At 46.0% G+C, this 17,724-nt stretch overlaps 1 protein-coding gene across 1 annotated transcript; it reads left to right on the top strand.

Annotated features, from left to right (window-relative positions):
• On the top strand, positions 15,501–16,769 carry LOC107623715 (2-hydroxyisoflavanone dehydratase). Its single transcript, XM_016326064.2, has one exon. The coding sequence runs from the start codon at positions 15,647–15,649 to the stop codon at positions 16,562–16,564; it is 918 nt and encodes a 305-aa protein (XP_016181550.1). The 5' UTR covers positions 15,501–15,646; the 3' UTR covers positions 16,565–16,769.

Genomic DNA, 17,724 nt, shown 5'->3' with positions numbered 1-17,724 from the left:
AAGGAAATGTCTTGTATTGTGCAAGGTGAGACGGAACCACTCTATGAGTATTGGGAACGGTTTCGCAAACTACTAGATGCATGCCCTAATCACATGATCGACACTCAAGTATTGCTTGTTTACATATGTCAAGGGATGCGAGAGCAAGATAGAACCCTCTTGGACACTTCTAGCAATGGTTCTTTGTCCAAATATAAAACCGCGGAGGAGGCATGGCAACTTATTATTGACTTAGCCGAATCCAATCAACATATGAGGCGAAGAGTCAACCGTCCAAGGACCGTGAACGAGGTATCAACTAGTAGTGAAGCCACCGCTCTAACTCAATCCTTGAATGAGATGACATCCGTCTTGAGGCAACTCCAATTGAACCAACAACAACCACAACAACCTCAATCATATCAACAACATCCTCCACCACCTCAACAACACAACCAACAATTGGTCCCTCAAAAAGTATGTGGCATTTGCTCTTGCTACTCTCACCACACGGATGAGTGCCCAAGCCTTCAAGAAGATAACACTTTAGCGGCTACCCATAATTTCTATGACCGCCCTAATCAAGGGTACTACCAAGGAGGTAATCCTAACCAAGGACACCCTTATCAAGGAGGAGGCTACAACCAAGGAAGTGGACACAATAATCAAAATTGGAAAGACAATCATCAACAAGGGAATAGGGACAACAACAACAATGGAGGAGGTCAAAGATGGAATAACAACCCGCAAAATTTCTCACAAAACTGACCATACAACTTACAAAATCAACCATACAATCAACAAAACCCACAAAGAAACTACCAAACATATCAACCACCACATTAAAGACCATCACCCAACCAATCACAAACTCCTCAACTCACATATGCAACCACCCCCTCCAACCAAGACGAAACACTCCGGACCATTATCCAAGGCCAAAAGGAATTACAAAACACACTTGCTTCCGGCCTCACCGGCCTCACCTCTACACTACAAGCTCTTCTTGCACGCATGGACACACCATCGACCCCCACTCCTCAACCCCCAATCCAAAGTGTCATTCCCTCTCAACCTCAACCAAATCCAAAAGGGGGCATCAATGTCATCACCCTTAGATCCGGTACACAACTAAAAGAAAAGGAAGCAAAGGACCCAAGTCCTATCACAACCGCCCAAGAGAAAGAGAGAATAGATATAGAAGAGGTAGTGGAAGAGGAGACACCACAAGCCATATTTGAGGATGAAGCCCAACCAACAAGGGAGACAACCAAGGCCAAAAGAACCTTGGAAGAAGAAATTGCTCAACCACTTCCATTTCCAACACTTGCAAAGAAAGCTAAAAAGCGCATGGAACTCGACCCCAAAATGGTAGAAATGTTCAAGAAAGTTGAGGTAACCATCCCCCTCTTTGATGCCATCCATCAAGTTCCTAGATATGCCAAATTCCTCAAAGATTTATGCATAAACAAGGATAGAATTCTTGAATTGGAAACCATCCCATTGGGGAGTTCTATTTCCACTTTAAAGACCAAGAAAAAACCACATTTACTTGCCCCTTTGGAACGTATGCTTACAAGCGTATGCCCTTTGGCCTATGCAATGCACCGGCAACGTTTCAAAGATGCATGATGAGCTTATTTGCGGACTTTCTAGAGCAATCGATGGAAGTTTTCATGGATGATTTTAGTGTGTATGGTGAGTCATTTGAGCATTGCTTAGGTAACCTTGAAAAAGTCTTAGAAAGATGCACCAAAACAAACCTTGTCTTGAATTTTGAAAAATGTCATTTCATGGTCAAACAAGGCATTGTTTTGGGACACATAGTATCAAAGGAAGGCATCTCCGTAGATCCGGCAAAGATAAATGTCATATCCAGTTTACCTTACCCCTCCTCCGAGAGGGAAGTCCGTTCTTTCCTTGGACATGCAGGATTCTACCGGAGATTCATCAAGGACTTTAGCAAGGTAGCCTTACCTCTCTCTCGATTACTACAAAAAGACACCGAATTTGAGATGAGCAAGGAATGTATGGAAGCATATGACAAACTCAAGGTAGCATTGACACAAGCTCCTATCGTACGAGGACCGAATTGGATTCAACCCTTTGAAATCATGTGTGATGCTTCGAATTATGCGATAGGAGCCGCGTTAGCACAACGCGAGGGTAAGATTCCCTATGTCATAGCTTATGCTTCCAAAACATTAGACGGAGCCCAATCCAACTACACTACTAACGAAAAGGAACTCCTAGCTATTGTTTTCGCTTTGGACAAGTTCCGAGCCTATCTTCTTGGTTCCAAGGTAGTAGTGTACTCGGATCACGCGGCACTAAAGTACTTGTTGGCAAAAAAGGAATCAAAACCGAGATTAATTTGTTGGGTGCTCTTATTACAAGAATTTGACTTGGAAATCAAAGATAGGAGCGGTTCCCAAAACCTAGTGGCGGACCATTTAAGCCGCCTTGAACACACAAAAGGCGACACCACTCCTATCAATGATTCCTTTCCTTTAGATGCTTTGCATGCAATCTCGGAAGTGGTTCCTTGGTATGCCCCAATAGCAAACTATTTGGTTTCACGCACTTTCCCTCCCAATCTCGACAAAAACAAAAAGGATAAGCTGAAAAGCGAATCCAAATACTATATTTGGGATGATCCCTATTTGTGGAGGTGTGGAGCGGACCAAATAATGCGACGGTGCATACCTCAAACCGAATTCCAAGCAATCTTAGACGCTTGCCATGCTTCCGAAGGAGGTGGTCACTACGGGCCCCAAAGAACGGCAAGAAAAATCCTTGATTGCGGATTTTGGTGGCCAACTCTTCTCAAAGATGCTTCTCTCTATTGCAAATCTTGTCCCCAATGTATTAGGTTTGGAGATATTTCCAAGAAGGACGAAATTCCCCAACAAAATATGCTTTTTTGCGAAATCTTTGACGTATGGGGAATCGACTTCATGGGACCATTTCCAAATTCCAATGGATTTCTATACATCTTGTTAGCCGTCGATTATGTGTCAAAATGGGTGGAGGCAATCCCCACCCGAACGGATGACGCTAATGTTGTGTATTCTTTTGTGAGGAACAATATCATTTGTCGCTTTGGCGCCCCAAGAGCAATCATAAGTGACCACTTATTTTTCCTTCTTGTGTGCATTATTCTCTTTCTATGATTGTGATCTTTGATTTGTTTGATTCTTTATGTCCATTATTTGGTGTATTCATGCATTTATATGATTGAGGCCATCATTTCATTAGCTCACTCACCCAAATGGCCCTACCTTCTATCTTCCATTGTTAGCCAAATTTGAGCCTACGATTAACCCACTTTGTTCTTAATTTAGCACATTACAAGCCTTAAAGCGGAAAACAATAAAAGTCCTTATTTGGATCTTTGATTAGCTTAGGCTAGTGTGTGTGAGTATCATTCAAGTGTGGGAACCTTGGGACATTGGGTGAATAAAAGGGTATTTTGTATTACTATTGAAAATATTGGGAATTGGGTACATACTCATGTATTGATCAAATGTAAAACCTTATGCATTGACGCTCTTGTATATAGAAAAAAATGAGAAAAACAAAAGAACAAAAGAAAAAAAAAAAGAAAAAAACAATATGGAAAAGAAAAGAAAAAAATAAAAAAAAAGAAAGAAAAAAAAGAAAGAGGAAAAATAATAAAAAGGGGACAAAATGCCCCAAAGTGAAGCTCAAGAGGAATCAATGCATAAGTATAGTGAAACGAAAAGAAAATGCATAAGTATGTGGAAAAGTGAGGAACGGGTAGTTAGGTTAGCACTTAATTGTATAGGTCATTATATAGGTTAGGTGGGAAAAGTTTAAGTTAATCAAAGATTCAAATCCTAAGTCCACTAGCCATATATGACCCTACCTTGACCCTAACCCCATTACGACCTAGGAAAAGCCCTCATGATAACTGTATGCATGCATTGAATAATTGTTGATTGTCAGATGAAAAACAAATCTTGGAAAGCATGATTAGGGGAGAATTGAGAGAATAAACCCCAAACACCGAGTGATTAGAGTGCAAACACTTCCAGAAGTTGAATAGTTGTATCAATAGTTGATTTGGAATTAGGGATTGCTATTTGGCTTGGAGTGCACTAAAGCTAGATTCCCATAAGGTGAAGCTAGGACTTGTGACTCAAGTTGATTGCTTTCATTTGACCTCCCTCTATACCTAAGGGATAACTAAATGAAGCAAGCCCTAATTGTTGTCAACATTGAATGGACTATAAGGATAGAATTTCTAATGCCAACCCTAAGCCAAGTCTTTTGATAATTGATTGTTTGTTTCTCATTACTTTGCTAAAACCTTCAAAGAATTTCAACAAGGCTTACTAAATCAATAAGATGCACACTTTGGCAATTCCAAGGGAGAACGACTCGGGAGACTAGTACTCTCAGATATAGATTGTAGATTTGTTTGATGAAGGATTTTGCGTCGGTTTAGACTATACTACGATTGATCATTTGATAATTTCTATACCGGCAAAAATTCATTTGTCAACGAGCCCCTACCACTCCCCAGAAGTCCAAATGCGAATCGTCCGGTAATCGACCTACCGAACATTGGCGCCGTCTGTGGGGATCTGTCCATGGACTTCGTGCTAGTCCAAACAGGGACAGGCTGCGAGGCCGTGCCCGGTGGCGACGCCGCTGCGACGGAAACCCGACAACATCCCAGGTCGCCTCCGAGGAACGCAACACAGTCACATGAGGGACGCCCCTTTGGGGGGACTGGCGGCAACCACGCCAGAATAATGCAAGAGCTACGCCATAGGATGCAAGACCTGGAATGCTGGTTAGCAGATAGGGAACGCGACCAACACACCCCAGAGCAGATCACTCCCGTTCTCGCTCCAGGAGTCGCTCCAAATGCACGCCTACCCCCCAAGCTGAGTCCGAAAGCACCGGGGAGCGAGGGCGCGCGAGAAGACGTCATGACCCCGTCATTTACGCCAAACGTGAGAGGCGGCGTACCGCGAATCGCGGGGACAAGGACACTCGTCGGGAGGACGACGAGGGAAGAACGACGGGAACACGGGGACCCGTGATAATGGGAGCGACCCCATTCCACTGTTCCATACTCGAGGTCCGGCTGTCAAAACACTTTGACAAGCCAACGGACATGAGGTACGATGGAACGCAAGACCCACTGGAACACCTCACGGCCTTCGAGGCCAGGATGAACCTAGAGGGAGTGGGAGACGAGGTAAGGTGCCGCGCTTTCCTGGTCACCCTCGCGGGACCTGCAATACGGTGGTTCAATAACCTCCCGCAGGGCTCGGTAACCCGCTTCTCCGACATCAGCCATGCCTTCCTGGCTCAGTTCACGACCAGAATTGCCAAAGCCAAGCACCCGATCAATTTGCTGGGGGTGACCCAAAGAGCCGGGGAGCCGACCAGGAAATACCTAGATCGCTTCAACGACGAATGCTTGGAAATCGACGGGCTGACGGACTCGGTGGCGAGCTTATGCTTGACTAACGGGCTCTTGAACGAGGACTTCAGGAAGCACCTCACCACAAAGCCAGTATGGACAATGCAGGAGATCCAATGCGTCGCTAAGGAGTATATTAACGACGAAGAAGTCAGCCGGGTCGTAGCTGCCAACAAACGGCAACCCCCCTACAACCAAACCCGCCACTACGAGGGTGGAGAAAGACAAAAGGAACACGCCAGGGACGGCGGTCCGAGTAAGACTCCAAAGCCATTTCCCCGAGTCGGGAAATTCACCAACTACACCCCCCTCACGACACCAATCACGGAAGTTTATCAACAGATAGCCGAGAAGGGGATACTGTCGAGACCCCGACCTCTGAAGGACAGAACTGGGGGAAACAAAAGCCTTTACTGCGAATATCACAAGGGATACAGGCACAAGACCCAAGACTATTTCGACCTAAAGGATGCCCTGGATCAAGCAATTAGGGACGGAAAGCTTGCCGAATTCTCCCACCTCATAAGGGAGCCGAGGAGACGGAATCACGATCACGAGGGCGAGGACAGGCCCCAGGCGACAAGACGATGCCAAGAACCAGAGGCGGACGACCACGGTCTCACGGTGGTGAACGTGGCAACAGCGAGGAATTCCGCCCCGAGGTCGAGATCGGCACAGAAGAAAGATGCCAAAGTCCTGGCTGTCTCCTCCTCACCCACGAGAAGTTCCCGGGGACTCCCATCCATCTCCTTCGGCCCCGAAGACCAATGGTTCGACGAGGTACCGGAAAGTCCCCCCATGGTCATCACGGTCAGAGTCGGAACCGGCCTCGTCAAAAGGATCCTAGTGGATACATGGGCGGACTCGAACATTATGTTTCGCAACGTTTTTGATGCCTTGGGACTGCGTGACGCCGACCTAGCGACCCACCAGCACGGTGTGGTAGGGTTGGGTGACCACTTCATCAAGCCGGATGGGATCATCTCCCTCCCGACCTCCATGGGACAAGGACAGAAGCGAAGGACAGTAATGGCCGTTTTCGTAGTCTTGCGAGACTCTACAGCCTACAACGTCATCCTAGGGAGAAAAACCATCAACGACCTTGGGGCAGCGATTAGTACGAAGCTGCTCGTAATGAAGTTCATTACGGATGACGGATCCGTAGGATCCATCAGAGGGGACTTGGAAACGGCAGTCGCTTGCGACCACGCCAGCCTCTCTCTCAGGAAAAAGTCCAAAGAAGCTTCAGGGGCCTTCCTTGCTGACCTGGATGCCAGAATAGACGACAAGCCTAGGCCCGAGCCAGAGGGGGACTTGGAAAAATTTAGGGTCGGTGACGGGGAGGAGAAGTTCACATTCATAAACAGAAATCTCCCCCATGAACTAAAGGAATGGAAATGATCAGAGCGAATGCCGACCTATTTGCTTGGACGCCAGCCGACATGCCAGGGATAGATCCCCAGCTCATGTCACACTATCTGGCCGTCAAGCCGGAGGCTAAGCCAGTGGCCCAGAGGAGGAGGAAGATGTTGCAGGAAAGGGCAGAGGAGGTGGCCAGGCAGACGGCCAGCCTCCTTGAAGCAGGGTTCATCCGAGAACTGGACTACTCGACTTGGCTATCAAACGTGGTCTTGGTGAAAAAACACAATGGGAGGTGGAGAATGTGTGTAGACTATTCTGACCTCAACAAGGCATGTCCCAAGGACTGCTATTCCTTCCCTAACATTGACGCGCTCGTCGACGCGGCAGCGGGGTACTGATATCTGAGCTTCATGGACGCCTACTCCGGGTACAATCAGATACCGATGCACCAACCCGACGAGGACAAGACAGTGTTCATAACACCGGGAGGGATCTACTACTACAAGGTAATGCCATTTGGTCTGAAAACGCTGGCGCCACGTACCAGAGACTGATGAACAAGATATTCAGCGAGCTCATAGGCAAGACAGTAGAAGTCTACGTGGACGACATCCTCGCGAAAACCACCCGGCCCGACGATCTCCTAAACGACCTGGGGGGCGTGTTCGCGTCCCTCCGGCAACACGGCATGAGGCTCAACCCGCTCAAATGCGTCTTTGCCATGGAGGCGGGGAAGTTCTTAGGGTTCATGATCACCCAAAGAGGAGTAGAAGCCAACCCTGAGAAGTGCCAAGCCATTCTCCAGATGAAGAGCCCGGGTTGTATCAAAGACGTCCAACGATTGGCAGGAAGGCTGATTGCATTATCCCGTTTCCTCGGCGCATCGGCAGCAAAAGCTCTGCCCTTCTTCAATCTGATGAAAAAGGCGTGTGAGGAAGCATTCGAATGGACCCCGTGTGTGAGGAAGCATTCAACCACTTCAAGGAGATCCTAGCAGCACCTCCCGTGCTCGGGAAGCCCAAGGCCGGAGAGCCACTCTATCTCTACCTGGCAGTAACAGAGGAAGCCCTTGCAGCAGTGCTCGTACGAGAAGAAGGGAAAGCTCAACAACTGATTTACTTCGTAAGCAGAGCTCTACAAGGAGCAGAGTTGAGGTACAGCAAACTGGAAAAGCTGGCTCTGGCACTCCTAACCTCCTCCCGAAGGTTGAGGCAGTACTTCCAAGGCCATCGCGTAATCGTGAGAACGGACCAAGCAATTCGCCAAGTACTCCAAAAACCCGATTTGGCAGGAAGGATGATGACCTGGGCCATCGAGCTTTCCCAATATGACATGCAGTATGAGCCCCGACATGCAATCAAGGCACAGGCAATGGCGGATTTCTTGGTAGAGGTAACGGGTGATCCCCACGAGGAAACGGGCACACGGTGGAGGCTCCACATAGACGGGGCCTCCAACCAGACATCCGGGGGAGCCGGGGTCATCTTAGAGAGCCCGGTGGGAGTCATTTACGAGCAGTCGACCAAGTTCGAATTTCCGGTGTCGAACAATCAAGCGGAATACGAAGCCCTCTTAGGTGGACTAACCTTAGCCCGAGAAGTCGGGGTAACAAGGCTGGAAGTGTGCAGCGATTCACAGGTCGTCACCTCGCAAGTAAACGGAAGCTATCAAGCCAGGGACCCCCTCCTGCAAAAGTATTTAGAAAAGGTTAGAGAATTGACCAGGTAGTTCCAAGAGGTCACGGTCCAACACGTTCCAAGAGAAAGGAACACACAGGCAGACCTCCTGTCTAAATTAGCAAGCACGAAGCCGGGAGCAGGCAACCGGTCTCTCATCCAGGGCATGGTGAAGGAACCAACGGTTGCCCTCCATTTGACGGAGTCAAGCCCTCCTGGCTGGACCCCATCACAAACTTCCTGGAATATGGCAAGCTACCTGATGATGAGAAAGCGACCAAAACATTGAGAAGGGAGGCGGCCAAATATGCAATGATACAAGGACAACTGTTCAGAAAGGGCCTCAGCCAACCCCTATTGAAGTGCTTACACCCCGACCAGACGGACTATGTACTAAGAGAAGTCCACGAGGGATGCTGCGGCCACCACATTGGGGGCAAAGCCCTAGCAAGGAAGCTCATCCGAGCTGGATATTACTGGCCATCAATGATGAGAGACTCCAAAGAATTTGTCAGAAAATGCGTAAAGTGCCATGAAAACGCTAACTTCCACAAAGCGCCGGCTTCCGAGCTGAGCCTACTGACGTCTACACGACCCTACGCTCAATGGGGAGTCGACCTCTTAGGGCCTTTCCCGGTTGGTCCAGGGCAAGTCAAATATCTCATAGTCGCCATCGACTACTACACCAAATGGATAGAGGCTGAACCACTAGCCAACATATCCTCATCCAATTGTAGGAAGTTCATGTGGAGATAGGTGATAACCCGTTTCGGTATCCCGGAGATCGTCATTTCGGATAATGGGACGCAGTTCACTGACAAGAAGTTCACGGAATTCCTCACCGGTCTGGGGATAAAACAAAGGTTTTCCTCAGTAGAACATCCCCAGACGAACGGACAAGTGGAGTCCGCAAATAAAGTCATCCTACTAGGCCTCAAGAAGCACTTAGACAACAAGAAAGGCGCATGGGCCGACGAGCTCGCTTCGGTCCTCTGGTCCTACCGGACAACCGAGTAAAGCTCCACCGGGGAAACCCCCTTTCGCCTAACGTACGGGGTCGATGCAGTGATACCCATGGAAATTGGCGAACCGAGTCCACGGTTACTCCTCGCAGGAGTACACGAAGCGGTGGAAAAGGACCTGGTGGAAGAAACCAGAGAGATGGCCCACTTGTCAGAAACAGCACTAAAGCAAAGAATAGCCCTGCGCTACAACACTAAAGTCCTCAGGAGGGACTTTGAGGAAAGAGACCTCGTCCTGCGACGCAACGACGTCGGTTTACCGACCCCAGGAGAAGGAAAACTGGCGGCAATAATAAGACCACAGCGGTTTCAAAAATAAAACCACGACGACCCCAATCGGGTTACCAACGCAAACGGCAAAACGGACACAAGCAATAAGTCCGCCCCGAAAAGACGGTAACGAAAATAAAACACCAAGCAAGATAAACGATAATAATAATAAGTCGACCAAGCGACCAGTTAAGCATAAAAGTTATAAAGTCACGACGAAATGTTCAACAAATCCACACCAAATCAAAGTTACAAGAAATCACTTCCGAGGCATGTCAACAATCTTGCCGTCTTGGATCGTCTTGAAAACCCCAATAGCCGACGTGTCGAAGTCAGGAGCCACAATCTTCACCTGGGCCTTCAGAGCATCCTCGGTCATGAAGATCGCGTTCTTCCCTTGCTCCTTGGTCGCTTTGTGCTTTTTCTTGAGCTCTTCGACCTCGGCTTTAGCGGCTTTAGCCGACGAGACGGCCTGGTCACGCTCCTTCTCCAAGACCGCCACCCGACCCTGAGTAGCGTTCAGCTGGCTCTCTAGGGTCATCTCCCGTTCAGCTAACGGGCCACCGTCTCGTCGGAAGCCTTCAATTTCTCCCCGGCAGATGTCGCTTTCTCCTCAGAAGCCTTGAGCTTCTCTCCCATCTCGGACAACTGACTCTAGAGCAGCTCGACTTGCACCTTAAAGTCGTTGTTCGCCTTGCCTGAAGATTCGAGTTTCCTTCGGAGAGCCTGCATTCCCGACAACTCGAACTCAGCCTTTTGAGCTATCACAGCCCCCCGGAGCAGAGTCCAGTACATCCATCTCGCCTGCCCAGCCAGGTCGGTCCCATGAAAATGCTCCTCCGTCCCAGGGATCAGCTGGGAGTCAATGAAATTCGTAGCATCAAAATTTCTTTCCATGATGGTGAGAGTCCTTTTCGAGCTGGCAGATGCCTTCCGCTTCTTGGGGGTATGAATGTTCCACATCATCATATTCTTGATGGATAGGAGACGAGTGCCCGCCAACGGCCGCCTCTTCGGGAATGGGGGAAGCCTGCACCTTGGCTGGATCCTTTTCAGACATCCCGGTGTCTCGGGGAGAGGGCACGGCCTGATCCTCCTTCTCCCCGGAAGGGCCCCCCGGTTCCCCGGCATCCTTCTCGTCAGCCTTCTCATCATCGCTATCCTCCAAGAAGGTCTTGACCAAATTTTCAAGCCCAGTTACCGAAGCAGACATCTCCACTACAACAGGAAACCAAACACGTTAGTCGTGAAGTCGGGAAAAACAAATATAAAAAACAAGCAATGCAAAAACACAAGGCAGAACAGCTCACAAATATAATTCCTGGCGGACTCCCGTTCACCTATGAGGAGGTGGGGGTTCACGGGGTTCTTCCCGAAAATAGCATACAACACATCGGCAATCCTTTTATTTACAGAGGACATTCCCTTGTAGGTCACCTTTATGAAAGAGTTAGACCCCGCCCCGAAACTCCAATAAGTCGGGATGAGGCGTTCTCCCTCTAACGATAACCAAAAGGGATGGCGACCTTTAGCAGGGCGAACTTTGAAGAATTTTTCCTTGAACCCATGATAGGAGTCCTCGAACAGGCCAAATATCCTCCGGCCTTGGGCAGACCGGAAAGACAAAAACCCTTTCCTCGCCTTCCCTTGTTTGGAGGGGTTGGTAAGGTTGAAAAAGAAGAGGAAGACATCCACTGACGCCGGCAGCTCAAGATATTCACAAACCATCTCGAAACAGCGGATAGAAGCCCATCTGTTCGGATGGAGTTGCGACGGCGACACAGATATCCGATTAAGGAGAGACATCTGGAAATCGGAGAACGGCAGCCGGACGCTGACCTGGGTGAACATGGCTTTGTAAAACCAAATCCAGTCGGCGACCCGGGGAGAACGGAAATTAATCTCGTACAAACGCTCGTTGGGCGCAGGAACGAAGGTCTCCTAATTGGTCTCTTCATCTGTCCCCCCGCACAGATATCCGGCTTGCCGGAACTCCGTCAACTTCTCCAGATCCATCTGGTTCAGCGAGTCCTTTATGTCTGAGGTCACCCAGGCGTAGGATCATAGTTCGCCGCGGATGTGAAAGTCCGGGAGACGACGCGAGGCATACCTACAGTGGGGGTACCACTCCATTAGTCTACGAGGTCGGGAGCCCGGAAAAACCCAAAAAACTACGTTTATCCTATTCGACAGTTAAGATTAAGCATGGCCAAAGCTACACCTATCCCGAAAGCCACCTAAAAATCTACCCTGGAATGGTACCCCTCCCATAACACGTCTACCTAGCATCAAAAGGTCATATAGCCACAAATTCCAAGCAAGACAGCAAGAACAAGCAAATACTAACAACAAGCAAACAATAACAGAGCAGAAAAAAGAGAAGTCCGAGGATTACCTGAACTTGTTGCGAAAGCTGGAAGGATGAGAGGAAGATGTTCGAGAAAACTGCAACAACACTCTGGAATTTTTGAGTGAGGAAAAGGGAGATAGCAAGGAAATGGAAGAAACAGAAGCGTAAAAAGAAAGAAAAAGTGGGAGGTGAACTATTTAAAAACTTCCATTCAGGAAGCGCGAAAGATTTGGGGGCAAGATAGTATTTACACACGGGGTTTTGCAACCCATTATGAGCATTTAATGCTCAGCGCGAGGAACGAAGCGACAAACGGTTGCCCCAGCAACCAAGAGACACGCGCGCAGGGGGCATGTCCCTTCTATGAGCGGCCGACCTAACGATGATGAATGAAACGCGAAGTAACACGCCACTGATAGCTCCCACGGCTACCATTGGCGCGTGGGGGCACTGTTACGGCCTGGCCCAAACCCTCCACGGGTCGGCCCGACCCGAGCGCCACCCAACCCGGATGGTCACGGGTGATGCACCCCGCAACCGACCCGGACACGCGTCCCGAACAGCTCATTCACGGCTGTGGGAGAACGTCCCAGAGAAAGTGGGCCGGTCCTTGTAGGGCCCACCCCTGACACAGTATATAAGGGGAAGGATTTGCCCTTCTCCCAAGGTACGTCATATATCACATCACCCCTTTTCGCCTGCACTTTTACTGACAAAAGCGTCGGAGTGTCTTTGCAGGTGACACCCCCCTTCCTACATGAAGTACTCGGGACCTCGCACACACCAGCCCGGCAGTCCACGACCTGACGAGCCCCTACCACTCCCCGGAAGTCCAAACCCGAATCGTCCGGTAACCAACCTACCGAACACTAATCAACCTATCCCCTATCCAAGAAAAACAACTATAAACAGCAATAACAAAAAAAAACCCATCAATCCACCACTAAATTTATATATTACATTGCCAAAAATCAATAAATTATAATTAACCAGTATAATCATAAACAAGATATAATCAACAACAATAAACAATAAATAGATCCATAATCAACATCAATAATTATTTACTAAATAACTAAAAAAATAAAAAAACATACCTGAACGGCTGAACCTGATGCAGAACGTGGGCAGAGAAAAGAGAAATCAAGCTGTCCAATGTCCAAGCAAGGCAAAGTAAATACTAGCAAGGGAGAGGCAGCAGCAACGACGAGAGACGCACAGGCGACAACGCAGACCAGGCGAGCCACAGATGGAGGGAGACGATCCAGTAATGGAGACACGGTGAGAGACGGTGTTACAAGACAAAGGAGCCGGCGATTGTGGCAGCAATCATTTGATGGCGGTGGATGGTGGTTTTCATTAGGATTTCTTTCTTTTTTTTTAAAAAAACTTCTGCCATTTTGGGTGGGGGTGTTAAAAAAAAATCCGAACGACCAATTATTCAAAATCTTTGGTTCATCGATTTTAGCCAAAATCGATCTGTTCTCATCGGTTTTTTTCTTTTTTGGTCAGATGTCTACTTCAAATCGATTTTGGGACTGATTCTCCAATTTTTCGGTCTGATCGATCGATTCGGTCCGATTCTAACAACTATATTTTGTCTTTTACAAAAGATGTTTTTAAAAGAAATATGATTTTTTATGGTTAGAATCAAAATTTATGATTAGTAGAATATAAGTTCGTACTTATTTTAGATTATTATAAAAGTGTAGGCTAATTATATTTTTGGAACTATTTTTTNAACACATAGCGCCATTAGGGTACACAAACGCTTTGTTAGGGTTCTGATATAGCGTCTTCATGAGTTTGTCACTCTTAGTTTTTTTTCTTGGTCTTTCCTCTTTCAATTTTTCTCTCATCTTCTAATTTCTTCTAATATTTTCTTTTCTTTTTTTAACCATTCTATTTTTTCTTTCAAACTCTCCTACAATCATTAACTACCCACTTTGTTTTGGATGGAAGGCAAATTCGCCTGTTCCTCGATGAACTTTGTCAAATTTACAAAGTTTGTTGAATGTTTAGACTAACTTCAAATGCGTGTTCGGAACACTATTTTTACTATACCATTGTTTACTGCATGCATATGCTACATATAATCGAACAAATAATAACTTAAACATATAATTTCATCTATTTTTTCTATGAATGTTTAAGAGTACGCATTCTTAAAAAAATTAATGTAAAAATAGAACTTTTCATTTCAAAAATTAAACTAGATTTTTTTAGAATTAAAAATTTTGTTTATAGTAAATATTTTCTCAAATTGAAGGTACAAATATCTTAAATTTGCGTACATTTTTTATGAAGTTTGTTGAGGGATTCGATGAACTTTGGTCAATATGCTGAGTTCTCTGAGAGAAGCACGGTACTGAATTTTTGCCAAGAGATACAACGAACCTCACAACAAAAAAATGGGAATGGATTCTCCCATTTTTTTTAATAATTGAGAGAGTAAAGTATAATTTTTTACCATTAGTTTTATAAGTGAGACCAAAAATAAATATAAAAAAAAACAATGAATGGTTAAAAATCATACTTTATACTCTCAATTTTTTAACAATTAAGAGGATCTATTTTTCAAAAAAAATTTGAATTCCAAAAAATAATCTGAGAATAATTTTTCTCCAAAAATATTTTTTTTATTTATTCTAAAAAAAATCCTAAATAAATATTACTCATCTCATAAACAAAATTAAAAATAAAAAGTTTTGGCTACTTTTGATTCTTAAGTTTGGTTCCAAAGAAGGCAGGTGGGTTGGGAGTTGGGGATGCGGTGATTCGAAATACTGCATTGCTGTTTAAGTGGTGGTGAAGGTTCTCGAAAGAAGACTGTCCCTTATGGAAGAAAGTGGTGTGCTCTTGTAATAATATGCATCCTGCAAGAATGGTGGGAGGACAGCCTACTCCCACGCAAGGGGGTCCTTGGAAGGATATATGCCAGCTACAAGTTAGTAAGCCGGGGCTGAGAGATCAGATGATCAGTGGGTTGTCGATGGAGTTAGGGAAAGGCAGAACAATCCGATTCTGGGAGGATAGATGGCTACCGGCTGGAGTATTGAAAGATATGTTTCCTAGGCTTTTCTCGGTCTCAACTCTTCATGAATCTGTGATAGCAGACTGTGGCTTTTGGGATGGGCTAGTGTGGATTTGGAGTTTCCAGTGGAGGAGAGAGTTGGTCTAGTGGGAGTTGGACTTAGTACACCAGCTTCATGAGATCTTACAGTCATTCAAGCTTACAAATGGGAGGGATTATCTTGTTTTATTCTTACTATAGCTTTGCTATCTGCTCCACTCTGCTGTGTTGAGCTCCCTTTGATTCAAAAAAAAAAAAACAATTAATCCCATTAATTAGGTAATTAATTAAAAGAACGGCTCCTTTTATGATAATTTATTTTCCTCACCAACCGTTCATTCTATGAACCTTCATTCTCTTATACAAGAAGTAAGTCATCACACACAAACAAAAACCCAAACACCAGCACACACTTAACATAAACAAATACCTCTCTTACTACCACCATCCGCCATGGATCCAAACTCCAACAAGGAGGTTCTCCGTGAATTCCCCCGCCTCTTCCGCCAGTACAAAGACGGAACCGTCGAGCGATTCATGGGCACTGACACCACCCCTCCCGGCACCGACCCACTCACCAACGTCCAATCCAAAGACGTCACCATCAACCCCCAAACAGGCGTTGCCGCCCGCCTCTACCTCCCACCAAACCCCGCCGGAAAACTCCCTCTCCTCATCTACATCCACGGCGGTGCCTTCTGCATCTGCACCCCCTTCAATACCACCTACCACCGCCACCTCAACACGCTCACCGCCGAGACCAACGCCGTCGTCGTTTCCGTCCACTACCGCCTCGCACCGGAACACCCCCTCCCCACCGCATACGACGACACATGGGAAGCCATACAGTGGACCGCCACACATGCCGCCGCACACGGAGGCGGCCCTGAGCCCTGGCTCAACGACCACGCGGACTTCTCCCGCGTGTTCTTAGCCGGAGACAGCGCCGGCGCCAACCTTGCTCATAACATGGCCATGCGCGGTGCTGTCGAGGGTTTCGGAGGGTTCACCCTCGACGGCCTCGTTTTGATCCACCCGTACTTCGGTAACGACCAGAGAGACGAACTCACAGAATTTCTTTACCCTTCTTACGGAGGACTAACCGACCCGAAAATCCATCCGGAAAAGGATCCGAACCTATCGGGTTTGGGATGCAGGCGCGTGTTGGTTTTGGTTGCGGAGGAAGATTTCTTGAGAGAGAGAGGGAGGAGTTACTACGAAACGGTTAAGGGAAGCGCGTGGAGTGGGACGGTTGAGATGGTTGAAACTGAAGGAGAAGAGCACGTGTTCCATTTGATGAACCCTTCTGCCGAAAAATCTGTGGACCTTGTTAAACAGATTGTTTCTTTCATTAAACAGAGCCAGTGCTAGAGACCCTGCCCTTTATTTTGTTTGTCCTAGCTTGATTATGAGTGAGACCCACAAACTTCAATGCCTTTTGGGTTGTTTCTTTTCCCTGTTTTTTGTGCTGTTATTTGGTATAGCAATAATAATAAACTGGGTGGTCAAATACTGAAATGTGATGTTCTATTTTTACCTTATCGGATATGATACGGTATATGGAAGTGTGAATGAACTGATACTGAATACTGGTAGTTACTGCTCTATTTCCGTTAGTGGAAACTAACATTATAATAACTGTCATCCTGTAAAAATGAAAGAGTAGTACACAGATTTTTTTGGGGTGAACAGTAATACTAGAAACCCGTAAGAAATTGGGTAGATCCGCAATTTAGGGGGAAGAATAAAGGAGAGAATATAAGAGAAATATAAAGAGAGTTTGTTTATCATTTTTCATGTCATTAACGTTTGCATTTCAAATCGGCAAACAGGTAAACATTTTAGTTGATTGTGTACCGGTGATTAAAGTATGGGAAAAATTTCACAATGGAACACTGCTATGCCATGTATGACTCGGTTGTGCGTAAGTACATCGTCGTCTAGTCAGTAGTGAAATTTTGGAATCATTCCTAAAATGAAGATAAAAAGACGAGAAGGACAGTGGTGAATTAATTCACTCCGAGGCTAAAGTTTGAAGCCGATCAAGGAAACAAGGAAAGGAGTCAAGCACGTGAATAGCTTGAAATTCAGTGGCTCTTTCAGGACATGATCAGCAAACACCGAGCTTCGAGTTTGGATCTTTTAAATTTTAGATTTTTATGATCTCTCACCGTTAAATGTTTTTTCTCTCATTTTTTTTGTTTCACCTATGAAATAAATGGTAATAGATCATACTTTTTCCTCTAAAGTAATTCAAAATTTAGAGGATCCAAATTTTTAAATTTTATGGGCTAGGCTGGAAACATTTGATTATCTGCAATGATCTTAAAATGATGGATAAATAACTAAATATCATTTAAAAAATTTTTTGTTAATTTCAATATCATTAAATTAAAACTTAGTTTTCTAATTAAATACAACTTAAATTATTAGTGTTTTTTTAAAAACTATTTAAGATAAAAAAATATATTATCTATATATTAATATTCTGTTGTTTCACTTAATATTTGATAACTTCAACAGGGCGTCGA

The sequence above is a fragment of the Arachis ipaensis genome, chromosome B10, assembly GCF_000816755.2.
Source record: "Arachis ipaensis cultivar K30076 chromosome B10, Araip1.1, whole genome shotgun sequence".
Classification (NCBI taxonomy): Eukaryota; Viridiplantae; Streptophyta; class Magnoliopsida; order Fabales; family Fabaceae; genus Arachis; species Arachis ipaensis.
This window is presented reverse-complemented; position numbering and strand designations above follow the sequence as displayed.